The sequence below is a fragment of the Colobus angolensis genome, unplaced genomic scaffold, assembly GCF_000951035.1.
Source record: "Colobus angolensis palliatus isolate OR3802 unplaced genomic scaffold, Cang.pa_1.0 Scaffold102, whole genome shotgun sequence".
NCBI classification, from domain to species: Eukaryota; Metazoa; Chordata; class Mammalia; order Primates; family Cercopithecidae; genus Colobus; species Colobus angolensis.
This window is the reverse complement of record NW_012111142.1, coordinates 6,159,237-6,173,432: the sequence shown is the minus strand read 5'-3', so window position 1 is coordinate 6,173,432 and position 14,196 is coordinate 6,159,237. Positions and strand designations below refer to the sequence as shown.

General features: G+C 41.2%; 1 protein-coding gene across 4 annotated transcripts in view; it reads left to right on the top strand.

The window, feature by feature from the left end:
• FGGY (FGGY carbohydrate kinase domain containing) overlaps positions 1-14,196 on the top strand; it is a 441,241-nt gene that overhangs the window by 276,853 nt on the left and 150,192 nt on the right. For all 4 annotated transcript variants that reach the window (XM_011941258.1, XM_011941249.1, XM_011941265.1 and 1 more), the window contains one exon: positions 6,939-7,046. In XM_011941258.1, the coding sequence (XP_011796648.1) occupies positions 6,939-7,046 (108 nt within the window). The remainder of the gene's footprint in view (positions 1-6,938; positions 7,047-14,196) is intronic.

Here is a 14,196-nt window from a genome sequence, read left to right as displayed (position 1 = left end):
TTAGGCCAGCCTCGAGGTGATGGCGTTGCAGGCAGGCAGAACAAATGGAGCTGGAGCAGCTTCCCGCTCTGAGCCCAGTCATCTCTCCCAGAAGAGGTGTGAGCAGGCTTCTGGGCTTTGTCACCACAGGGAAACTCGGCTGACGGGCACATTGCCTTAGATGAAACTAAGCCAGTGGCATGCACTCATTGAGCCAACTTGGGCATCGACAGAAAGAGAGGCAGGAGCACATGGAAAGAGGCTTCTAATCCCAGCTCCATCATTTCTGATCTTTATGATCCTGGGCAATTTGCTTACCCTCTTCATCCCTGTGTCTCCAGCTATAATATGGACTGACTGTGTTTGACTCTATAGACTGTCAGGGTAACTCTAAGTCTGAATACAAATGTACACCTACAAGTCACTTGATACCTGGGTTATGTCCCAGCCCATACTGAATTCCAAGTCCCCCTAGATTGTAAGCTTCAGGAGGACAGAGACTACATCACTTACTTGCTGGCTCTGATGTCTGTCTTCCTGTATCTTTTCATGTTTAAAACAGTAGTTTGAACTCAGTGTGTATCCAATATATATTTACTGAATACTTAATCAGCTAATGTAAGATGTTTTAGACAGTAGCCATTAAATACAACTCATGAAGTTGACAGAAAAACCCACAATAATCTTGGCCAAAGGTTATGGAGCACAGCAAGTACTAAGGGTACTACCAATAGAACAAAGTGAGTACTTCAAGAAGCCCCAGGATTTAGCCCAAGACAATCCCATGAAGTCCAGGCCATGTGAGGGCAGAGTCTATGTTGAAATAGCTAGCTAAAGAGTTCTGATTGACCAGCTGGGCTGGAATGACTCAACTTCATGAAATCTTAGAAAACCTCAAAGACGAAAGAGATATTAAACATTTCTAGTCCAATCAATTGATTTTATAGCTGAGGAGAGCTAGTTATAGAGAGGGAAATAAGTTGGTGGTTCATAATTTGGATCCTGAAAGCCTTCCTCTTCTATTTACTAGCTATTTGACCTCCTGCAGCTTCTATTTCCTCATCTGTGAAGTAAGTATAGTAATAGGACCTCTTGGCCGGGCGCGGTGGCTCAAGCCTGTAATCCCAACACTTTGGGAGGCCGAGACGGGCGGATCACGAGGTCAGGAGATCGAGACCATCCTGGATAACCCGGTGAAACCCCGTCTCTACTAAAAAAAAAAAAAAAGTACAAAAAACTAGCCGGGCGAGGTGGCAGGCGCCTGTAGTCCCAGCTACTCGGGAGGCTGAGGCAGGAGAATGGCGTGAACCCGGGAGGCGGAGCTTGCAGTGAGCTGAGATCCGGCCACTGCACTCCAGCCCGGGCGACAGAGCGAGACTCTGTCTCAGAAAAAAAAAAAAAATAATAATAATAATAATAATAGGACCTCTCTCATTGGGTTATCATGAGTATTAAATGTGATAATATAGGTGAAGAGCCTAGAAGAGTCTGTAGCATATGATAAATGCAAATAACTCTTAGCAATGACTCTTTTATTATTTCTATATGATTTATTATTATAATTATTAACTGATTTAAAGGCTCTTTTCAATGGTTTTTTTCCCAACCATAATTGTTTTAAAATTGGATTTTTGAGAATCAGTAGGATCTGTTGATGCAAAACTATACCCATCCTTCAAACCACGTGATCTTTTATTTAAAGTAAAATGCAGACCTTTATATGGAGCTCCCTGAAATCAAAATGTGTGCAGAGCTTCGTGACTCTGAGCCTTGTCTACATAGCTGTTACTGCCTGGGCTGCCCTTCCTCTCTGCCCAAGCAAGTATTTCCTCCTCGTTCAAGGCCTTGCTTCAAGGTGGCCACCTCTGTGAAATGCTCACTCTTTTCCCAGGCAGTGAGTTATTCCTTCCTTTGGGCTGGTACTGCACTCCTCTTTTACCTTTTTATAGCACTTGCCATGTTTTGTTGTTATTTTTTTATTTCTACCTCGCTGCCCTGTCTGATTAGGAACTCCTTGAGGAAAGGAACCGTGCTACTTTGTTATTATTATTATTATTAGTAGTAGTAGTAGTAGTAATAGTAGTAGTAATATTTTGCCTTGTTTTTATAGCCTTATTGAGCTCAGTGTCTGACATACAGTATGCAACCAAATGTTTTTATTTGTTGTTTTTGAAGTTTCTATAATGATATTTGTATTAGACACAAAGAGTACACCAAATGTCTAAGCACAGTTTAAACAAAATACCAAAATGAACACCAGTATTCCCACCACCAAGCCTATGAAAGAGAATACTACCAATACCTTTTAAGTGTAAGTTTTTAACCATATAAGTAAATAAATGTTACCTGTTTTCTTAATTTTGCTTAGTGTTCTAGCTCTTTGAGGTAATTTCAAATCTTAATTTGAACACATCCTGTAATAAGCTATTTTTCCAAGCGTTAGCATTTGAAAATATAAGCTTTTCTTCTGTATCGTCGTCTACTCCATTATTAAGCATGTTGACTAAACTAAGACCAAGGACAAATCTAGAGACCCCCTTACATGGTTGTGATTACTATTGCCTGTGGCTGTTCAGCCAGTCACCTGACTATTCCATCATACAAGCCTCATTTCAAGGAGAGCTAACATTTATTTGGTGTTTAACATATAATAAACCATTTATATGTGACAGCTTACTTAATCTTTACAAAAGTCCTCTAGCATTCATGCATTCCTCCCATTTTGGAGTTGAGGAAACTGAGGCTCAGAAAGGCTACCTTACTTAAGATCACCTGGCTGAGAATTGGGCAGAGTCAGGACTAGAATCACGACGGGCCTTTGTCCCGACCCATACTTTCTCTTCTGTTGTTCACTGGTGTATCAGGGAACACCTAACGAAAACTTTTTAGAAATGAAGATTCCCTAACCCACTTGTCATCAAGGCCAGAAGGTTATGTTCACTTTGAGTAAGCCTGTGTTGGCTCTAATGGCCCTTGCTTTCTGCTCTTCAAAACAGATGAAAGACTCAAAGAAGTAATGGTAGCCTAAAATTAAGACTATAATTTGGCAGAGACAAATATAGAGCCTGATGCCTGACTGCTTTCAGTTTTTGTAATACTGGGCATATTATTTAACTCTCTGCCTCAGTTTACATATCTGTACAATAGGAATAATAACAGAATTTTCCCTTAGAATTACTGTGAAGATTAAGTGATTTAATACCTGTAATATGCTTAGAATCAGGCCTTTACTAAGTACACAGTAAGTCTCAGCTATTGTTGTTGCTGCCAACAGTGTCGTTATTACTGGGAAGTCAGTGTCCTGCATGGATACCTGTCATCAGTGTGGTATGATGAGCTCCCCTTCTTTAGGGTCATGGAGCAGCCTCCAGGCCAAGATAGCCATTAGCATGGAAGGAGCTTTCACAAAAACATTTTTAAATATTTAGGTTTGTTGCAAAAGATTAAATGACACATAAATACACAAGTGTGCATTCTTTTTCTCTCTCCCAAAACAAACCAGGAATTCCTAGATTCTTCTAAGAACACAGGGTTTGAAAGTTACTAGAAGTACTCTTTGTTTCCTTGCTTTATACAGGATGTCTGAGGAGAAGCATGTGCTATTCCAGATGAGTGGCCGCAAAAAGAGGTCAACTCAAAACTTTCTCCCTGGACAGAGCCAAGCAAAATCATCCTCTGACATTTCGGAGCAGCAAAGCCACAATCTTCTAATGAAGTCTTGCTGCAGCCGATGCAGTAACATCCCCAAATTGTGGGATAGGGGATGGGAAGAAGGGAAGTGACGTGTATCCTTCCTAAGCAATTTATGCATACAAGTAAAGAGCATCATCATAGAGTTTGAGGTCAACATCTGCCTCAGTTCAAATCCCATCGTGGTCGTCCGTGTACTAACCATGGACAACTTACACCTCTCGGGGACTAATCTCTCAAATGGGGCCAGGAGTTCTGGAAGCAGGGGGGTGCAAGACACAGAATGAGACGATTTGGCTTTGGCTCTACCTGTGCAAACCCTGGGTCCTAAGTGGTAATGAATATGAACTGCCTCACTCACCTCAAAGAAGCTCTGGGACTTAGGAAAGAAATTTCTAGAATTGGCACCTGATAAAATTTTCACTAGGCAAATAAAGGCAGAGTGGTGAAAATAAGTACCAGTTAGTATGCGCTTCTTGTGACTGGAACATTCGCCATAGCTCACTCATGCATTCTTTCTCTCGCGCGCATACACACCACACTCAAACTCACCCACCTGAATAATTTCCATGCATGTTTTAAATCTTAATTCATATACAGTTTCCTCGGAGAAGCATTCCCTGTCACCTAGACTGAATTAGGTACCTCATTTATGTGTTCTGTTAATACCTTTTGGCTTTCCCTCATTGATTCTCACAGTTGGTAATTACATATTTGTGTAATGATCTGATTAATGTTTGTCTTAAGATAGCCAGTTTTCCCAGGTTGGCTGAGACTGAGTTTTCCAGAAGGCAAGACTTTCAGTGCTGAAACTGGGAAAGTCCTGGCCAGACCTGTGTAATTGGTCACTCTGGTCTGCTTCCCTCTCAAGATCAGATGCTCTGTGAGGACAGGACTATGCTCTTGTTCACCATTTATCTCTGTGCCTGGCACAGACCTGGACTAGGAACTCAGGAAACGTCTGTTGAACCAGTAAAGAAATGAATGTATATGTTAATGTAAGCTGAACTTACTTTTCTTATGAAAGCCTATCTTTTTTCTCCCTGAGATGATTCTTTCTATTTTGATGTTAAAATGTTCCTTTTGAAAAATTGTCCTTATTTGACAAAATTTAAAGTTGACAATGTTATGCTGTTTTTGTTTTTTGCCTTCCTTCACCCTATTCCCATTCTGGAGCTGGAAATCCTACTGATTTGAGGAATCTCTGGTTTAGTAAAGAGGTAACCAGGGTAGCTGAGGTCAAGACAATTAAATAAGGTCTGTCCCCATGCTACAATGCTAGTAATCACTTCTGTATCCTCTGGGCCTAGCACATTACCAAGTACATAGTAAGGGCTGAGTAAATATTTGTGAAATATATAAATGAATAGATTCTCTGCCCAACCTTAAGATCTGCTGGAATACAACTTGTATGCCTAACTCCCTTTTCTTCCCTACCCTCTAGGTAAATATTTCTGTGACCATAAATGTGACATCAGCATTCCTTACTGCTGAATAGATGAGAAGCATGTACCACTGCAGATGAGTGAACACATGGTCTATCCCCACCTGTTCTAGTTCATCTGTTTACATGCTTTCCTTACAGTTGAAGGGACTGCTATGGTCTGCTAAAAAAAAAAAAAAAAAAATGGCACTATCTTGATTACTGAGAGCACCTGAGAGCACCTCTCTTACCCACATGGCTTTGTTCAGGCTCTTCCCTCTACCTGGAATGCCTGTTTTACTTTAGCAAAATCCTACTAGTCTTTTCAAACTTAGTTTATGTTCCTTTCTTTTAAGAAGGCACCTCTGTACCATTCCACTTGTCAAAAATAAAATGAGAATAAGTTAGGAAAAATTTGAAAGTTTACTATCTTACAAAAAGTACAGATTGCCATCAGGAAGACTTCAAGTGGTAAGAAGTTCACCTTATGGCAGTTACAGTGCAGTTTATGAAACATGAAGGAGAAAGTATTTTGACCTTTTTAGTCATTGGCTGTTACGTGTTAACATTTTTTTTTTTTCAGGGCAAACAGGGCTGTTTAAACTGATTTGTCTATAGCTGATTGATTTAATTTTCCTGAATCATGCTGACAAGGACCTAAAGCTTACGTTTTAATTTCATCAAATTATGCTGACAGGGGGATAAAGCTTATGTTTTATGCTTTGTTTATGAGAGCTAGCAACTCAGGGAAATCAGAATGACTTAAGTTTTACTACTTGATTCTGGGCAGTTGGCCTTGGGTTATATATCTAAATGGTGGCCTCTATCTTTGTATAATCTTTAGCACATTCCTCACCTCCTGTGCCCATCCACAATATTTTGTATTTTGTCTTTACCATCTCATGAACCACACTATATTCTATTTGTCTATTTATTTGTATAGCTCCTCCACTAGAAGAGAGCTTCTGGAAAGTAAGAACTCTGATTCATCTTTGTTTCCCCAGGACCAAATAGGGGGACGGGATTGTTAGTAGGTAGCAGTACATGTTTGTAAAAGGAAAGAAATATATCAGTTATTATTGTCCCCCAAATGCTAAGTTACAGACAAATACAAAACCTTAGTGACAAACAACAGTAGACATTTATTTTTGCTCACTAGTTTGTTGGTTGGCTAGGTGAGTCTGATGATTGGGCTGGTCGATACTGATTACCTAGGAATATTTGTTGGTGTTGCCTGAGTTCTTTCATATATCTGGGAAATCACCTGAGACAACTGAACAGACTCAGCTCTGTTGCACATCTCCTGTCACCCAGCAGCGTGGTCAGGGCATGTTCTTGTGGCCAAGTTTGAGGAGCAAAAGACAGAACAGAAGCACACAGCCCTTTTGAGACCTAGGCTTAGAAAACTGGCCCAGTCTCACATCTGCCTCATTCCCTTGGCAAAACAAGTCACAAGACTGGCGTAGATTGAAGGGGTAGGGAGATAGACCCACATCTCAGTGTGAGGGGCTGCAAAGTCTCATTGCAAAGGGTGTTGACACAGGAAGGGTGGAGAATGGGGACCACCTTTGCAATCTCTGCCATAATGAGGGAGCCAACAGGGAAACACCTTATCAGTTTCTTTCCAAAATGATCATTTTTATTACCTTGACATTTAAATGAGTTTATCAGGAAAGTTTCTAAAAAAAAAAGGAGCCATGGCCTTTCTTGGGAGAGAGTGACTTCCCCACCATAAAAGGCATTCAGTAAGAAGCTGAATTCCATGGTCATAGAAATATTAGGAGGAGAACCCTTCCTCTACCCCTGAGAGTCAATGTTTTCACATATTTTCCATCTTTCTTTCCAGATCAGCAAAGACCCAATTTTTGTACCAGGCGTCTGGGGGCCTTATTTCTCAGCCATGGTACCTGGGTTCTGGCTGAATGAAGGTGGTCAGAGTGTTACTGGAAAATTGGTAAGTTGACACTTTCTCAATAGGGTCATGGATGTTTTTATGTCATTGACTAGTCCATTTTGTCACATGACCTATATACCCAGTATCTGGAGGATTTACAGACCCCTGAATCGGGGTTTACTTTCTCTTAGTGCACAGCTTAACATGACATACTCGTGCAGCTTGTGTTGCTCAAGGAAGAAGTGTTACAGCAGGCAGTGATGACCAGCCCTTCTTCTTACCTGATCTTCCTTTACTTCAACCCATTTTTCTCAGAGTGATGAGAGTGGTATTCTACTCCATGAAAATGACATGTTACTCCCCAGCCCAAATCCTTCAGTTTTCCCCATAGCCACTTGAGACATGGCTCAGATAATTTTCTGGCTACATTATACAGTTCATGGTCTATCTCCTCCAGTCCCACACATGTGCCTGTTATTAACACTAGATTGCCCTCCTCACAGCTTCTCCATGCCTCCTGTCATTGCACTTCTCTGTCCCTTTATACAGTCTGCTTTCCCTGCTTGGGGAGTTCTTTACCATCTCAATGATTTTACTTGTCCTTTAAGATCCAACTCCAGCTCTTAGCACACTCTTTTATTCTTATTAGTTACTAATCCCCTTTTCTAGAACACTCTGAGCCCCTTAAAGACAAGGGCCATATGGGACACAGTGGCTCATGCCTGTAATCCCAGCAGTTTGGGAGGCTGGGGCGGGCAGATCACCTGAGGTCTGAAGTTCAAGGCCAGCCTGGCCAACATGTTGAAACCCTGTCTCTACTAAAAATACAAAAATTAGCCGGGCTTGATGGTGGGCACCTATAATCTCAGCTATTCAGATACTCTCCTAAGACAGGAGAATCACCTGGAATCTGGGAGGCACAGGTTACAGTGAGCTGAGATCGCACCACTGCACTCCAGCCTGGGCGACAAGAGCAAAACTCCATCTCAAAAACAAAACTCCACAAAATAAAGACAAGTTCTCTTTGTATCCAGCTCAGTGCCAGGTTCATAGAAGGGTACTTAATACAAACTTGTTGAATTATTAAGGCTGTCCAATAGGGGAGACAGAAGATTCATAAAAGTGAGATGAGTGCTATAACAGAAGTACACGGTACAGAGTTGGCACAAATCTAGTTTAGGAAGCTCTTTACAGGGAAGAAGGCATTTGTGCTGAGCCCTAAAAGATAAATAAGGACAAACCAGGCAAAGGAGGGTACAGATAGTCGAATTGGTAGGAAACTGGTATGGGAAGAAAGACATGGAAGTGAAAAATAACAAGGCTAATTTGAGGGTAGTGGCAAATAGTCCAGAAGTTCAGCTGTGGCACAAACTATTCTTAGAAGAATGGCTTACAATAAAAGTTAGAGAGTAGGGCAGAGACCACATCTCTGTAAAACATGCTAAAGAATTGAACTTCGTCTAGCAGACCAAGGGGGAACCAGTGAAAGGTTAGAAGAGTATGTGGACATATTCATATCTCAGTTGTAAAAATCTCTGCTTTGAAGCCATGAGGATAAAGGCCTGAGGACACATAACCAGAGGCAGGGAGATTAGTTTTAGTAGATTAGTCAACAGACAAAAAGCCACAAGGACTTGAATGAGGACAGTAATAATGATGACTGGGAATTGAGGTCAAGAGATTGGCAGGCTTCTGAGAGATCAAATGTGGAATACAGAGAAAGTGAGACCTAAGCTCGGTTACACACACTCACATTTACTGTTAAATTGAAAATATCTGCTTATGTTATGATCTAATTTGCATACCAACTCTTCTAAATGTTCAGCCAATTAAAAATGATCTTATCCAAAGCTGGATGTGCATGCAAATAACTGTTAGTTTACATTTCTTAGTATAATGCTATTTTATACATGACTGCCTCAAATTCTCTTTCAAAGTAAATGGAAGCATAGGTGGATAGATGGATTCAGAGCATGTTCTGTGTGATACTGTTGTGCCAGGCTACAGAAATGAATTAAATGAATTGGACCTCATCAGTCCCTGGTTTTAAGGAGCTCATACTTGGATGGGGAATCCCTGAGTATGAAATAAATCATGTTTGATTGGTCTCAGTAACCAATGCTAGAAAAGTTGGGAAGGAAGGCATCATCTATGGCTACAGTACAGTAGAAATGCAGACCACTTTATATTCTCCTATTTAAACTTGTGCGATGTACTTAGACAACTTATTTTATTTTACTTTAAGTTCCAGGATACAAGTGCAGAACCTGCAGGTTTGTTACATAGGAATATGTGTGCTATGGTGGTTTTCTGCACCTGTCAACCCATCATCTATGTTTTAAGCCCTCCGTGCATTAGCTATGTGTCCTAAAGCTCTCCCTCCCCTTGCCTCCGACCCCCTGACTGACCCCAGTATGTGTTGTCCCCCTCTCTGTCCATGTGTTCTCATTGTTCAACTCCCACTTAGGAGTGAGAACATGCGGTGTTTTGTTTTCTGTTCCTGTGTTAGTTTGCTGAGGATGTTGGCTTCCTGCTTCATCTCTGTCCCTGCAAAGGACATGATCTCATTCCTTTTTATGGCTGCATAGTATTCCATTGTGTGTATGTGCTACATTTTCTTTATCTAGTCTATCACTGATGGGCATTTGGGTTGGTTCCGTGTCTTTGCTATTGTAAATAGTGCTACAGAGTTCCAAGATGGCCAAATGGGAATAGCTTCATTCTATAGCTCCCAGCATGAGTGACACAGAAGACGGGTGATTTCTGCATTTCCCACTGAGGTACCAGGTTCATCTCATTGGGACTTGTCGGACAGTGGGTGCACCCAGGAAGCACAAGGGGTAAGGAATTTCCCTGTCCTAGCCAAGGAAAGCCATGACAGACGGTACCTGGAAAATCGGGACACTGCCACCCTAATACTGCACTTTTCCAGCGATCTTAGCACACAGCACACCAGGAGATTATATCCCACTCCTGGCTCGGAGGGTCGCATGCCCACAGAGTGGGCTCACTGCTAGCACAGCAGTCTGAGAGCCAACTGCAAGGTGGCAGCGAGGCTAGGGGAGGGGCATCCATCATTGCTGAGTTTTGAGTAGGTAAACAAAACAGCTGAGAAACTCGAACTTGGTGGAGCCCACCGCAGCTCAAGGAGGCCTGCCTACCTCTGTAGACTCCACCTCTGGGGGCAGGGCATAGCTGAACAAAAGGCAGCAGAAACTTCTTTAGACTTAAGCATCCCTGTCTGACAGCTTTGAAGAGAGTAGTGGTTCTCCCAGCATGGAGTTTGAGATCTGAGAACGGACAGACTGCCTTTTCAAGTGGGTCCCTGACCCCTGAGTAGCCTAACTTGGAGACAACTCCCAGTAGGGGCCAACTGACACCTCATACAGCCATGTGCCCCTCTGAGACAAAGCTTCCAGAGGAAGGATCTGGCAGCAACATTTCTGCAGTACTTGCTGTTCTGCAGCCTCCACTGGTGATACTCAGGGTCTGGAGTAGACCTCCAGCGAACTCCAACAGACCTGCAGCTGAGGGTCCTGACTGTTAGAAGGAAAACTAACAAGCAGAAAGGACATCCACAACAAAACCCAATCTGTACATCACCATCATCAAAGATCAAAGGTAGATAAAACCACAAAGATGGGGAGAAACCAGAGCATAAAAGCTGAAAATTCTAAAAATCAGAGCGCCTCTTCTCCTCCAAAGGAACACAGCTCCTTGCCAGCAACGGAACAAAGCCAGACAGAGAATAACTTTGATGAGTTGATAGAACAAGGCTTCAGACGATCGGTAATAAAAGACTTCTCTGAGCTAAAGGAGAATGTTCAAACCCATCGAAAAGAAGCTAAAACTTTGAAAAAAGATTTGACAAATGGCTAACTAGAATAAACAGTGCAGAGAAGACTTTAAATGACCTGATGGAGCTGAAAATGATGGCACAAGAACTATGTGACGCATGCGCAAGCTTCAGTAGCCAGTTCAATCAAGTGGAAGAAAGGGTACCAGTGATTGAAGATCAAATGAATGAAATGAAGTGAGAAGAGAAATTTAGAGAAAAAAGAGTAAAAAGAAATGAACAAACCCTCCAAGAAATATGGCACTGTGTGAAAAGACCAAATCTACATCTGATTAGTGTACCCAAAAGTGATGGGGAGAATGGAACCACTTGGAAAACACTCTTCAGGGTATTATCCAGGAGAACTTCCCTAACCTAGCAAGGCAGGCCAACCTTCAAATTCAGGAAATACAGAGATCACCACAAAGATACTCCTCGAGAAGAGCAACCCCAAGAGACATAATTGTCAGATTCACCAAAGTTGAAATGAAGGAAAAAATATTAAGGGCAGCCAGAGAGAAAGGTCGGATTACCCACAAAGGGAAGCCCACCAGACTAACAGTGGATCTCTCGGCAGAAATGCTACCAGCCAGAAGACAGTAGGGACCAATATTCAACATTTTTAAAGAAAATACTTCTCAACCCAGAATTTCATATCCAGCCAAACTAAGCTTCATAAGTGAAGGAGAAATAAAGTCCTTTACAGACAAGCAAATGCTGAGAGATTTTGTTACCATCAGGCCTGCCTTACAAGAGGTCCTGAAGGAAGCACCAGACATGGAAAGGAACAACCTATACCAGCCACTGCAAAAACATGCCAAATTGTAAAGACAATCGATTCTAGAAACAAACTACATCAACTAACGAGCAAAATAACCAGCTAACATCATAATGATAGGATCAAATTCACACATAACAATATTAACCTTAAATGTAAATTGGCTGAATACTCCAATTAAAAGACACAGACTGGCAAATTGGATAAAGAGTCAAAACCAATCAGTGTGCTGTATTCCGGAGACCCATCTCACATGCAGAGACACACATAGGCTCAAAATAACGGGATGAAGGAAGATCTACCAAGCAAATGGAAAACAAAAAAAAGCAGGGGTTGCCATCCTAGTCTCTGATAAAACAGACATTAAGCCAACAAAGATCAAACAAGACAAAGAAGGTCATTACATAATGGTAAAGGGATCAATTCAACAAGAAGAGCTAACTCTCCTAAATATATTGCACCCAATACAGGAGCACTCAGTTTCATAAAGCAAGTCCTTAGAGACCTACAAAGAGACTTAGACTCCCACACAATAATAATGGGAGACTTTAACTCCCCACTGTCCACATTAGACAAATCAATGAGACAGAAAGTTAACAAGGATATCCAGGAATTGAATGCAGCTCTGCACCAAGTGGACCTAATAGACATCTACAGAACTCTCCACCCCAAATAAACAAATATACATTCTTCTTAGCACCACTTCCCACTTATTCCAAAGTTGACCATATAGTTGGAGGTAAAGCACTCCTCAGCAAATGTAAAAGAGCAGAAATTATAACAAACTCTCTCTCAGACTACAGTACAATCAAACTAGAACTCAGGATTAAGAAACTCACTCAAAATCGCTCAACTACATGGAAACTGAACAACCTGCTCCTGAATGACTACTGGGTACATAATGAAATGAAGGCAGAAATAAAGATGTTCTTTGAACTAGTGAGAACAAAGACAACACAACAAAGAATCTCTGGGACACATTTAAAGCAGCATGTAGAGGGAAATGTAACACACTAAATGCCCATAAGAGAAAGCAGGAAAGATCTAAAATTGACTCCCTAGCATCACCTTTAAAAGAACTAGAGAAGCAAAAGCAAACACATTCAAAAGCTATCAGAAGGCAAGAAACAACTAATATCAGAGCAGAACTGAAGGAGATAGAGATACAACAAATCAATGTATCCAGGAGCTGGTTTTTTGAAAAGATCAACAAACTTGATAGACCACTAGCAGGACTAATAAAGAAGAAAAGAGAGAAGAATCAAAGAGATGCAATAAAAAATGATAAAGGGAATATCACCACCAATCCCACAGAAATACAAACTACCATCAGAGAATACTATAAACACCTCTATGCAAATAAACTAGAAAATCTAGAAGAAATGGATAAATTCCTGGACATATACACCCTCCTAAGACTAAACCAGGAAGAAGTTGAATCCCTGAATAGACCAAGAACAGGCTCTGAAATTGAGGCAATAATTAATAGCCTACCAACCAAAAAAAGTCCAGGACCAGACGGATTCACAGCTGAATTCTACCAGAGGTACAAAGAGGAGCTGGTACCATTCCTTCTGAAACTATTTCAATCAATAGAAAAAGAGGGAATCCTCCCTAATTCATTTTATGAGGCCAACATCATCCTGATACCAAAGTCTGGCAGACACACAACAAAAAAAGAGAATTTAGACCAATATCCCTGATGAACTTCGATGCAAAACTCCTCAGTAAAATACTGGCAAACCGAATCCAGCAGCACATCAAAAAGCTTATCCACCACGATCAACTTGGCTTCATCCCTGGGATGCAAGGCTGGTTCAACATATGCAAATCAATAAACATAATCCAGCATATAAACAGAACCAAAGACAGAAACCACATGATTATCTCAATAGACGCAGAAAAGGCCTTCGACAAAATTCAACAGCTCTTCATGCTAAAAACTCTCAATAAACTAGGTATTGATGGAACATATCTCAAAATAATAAGAGCTATTTATGACAAACCCACACCAATATCATACAGAATGGGCAAAAACTAAAAGCATTCCCTTTGAAAACTGGCACAAGACAGGGATGCCCTCTCTCACCACTCCTATTCAACATAGTATTGGAAGTTCTGGCCAGGCAATCAGGAAGGAGAAAGAAATAAAGGGTATTCAATTAGGAAAAGAGGAAGTCAAATTGTCTCTGTTTGCAGAGGACATGATTGTATGTTTAGAAAACCCCATCGTCTCAGCCCAAAATCTCCTTAAGCTGATAAGCAACTTCAGCAAAGTCTCAGAATACAAAATCAATGTGTAAAAATCACAAGCATTCCTATACACCAATAACAGACCAACAGAGAGCCAAATCATGAGTGAACTCCCATTCACAATTGCTTCAAGGGAATGAAATACCTAGGAATCCAACTTACAAGGGATGTTGAAGACCTCTTCGAGGAGAACTACAAACCACTGCTCAACAAAATAAAAGAGGACACAAACACATGGAAGGGCATTCCATGCTCCTGGATAGGAAGAATCAATATCATGAAAATGGCCATACTGCCCAAGGTAATTTATAGATTCAGTGCCATCCCCATCAAGCTACCAATGA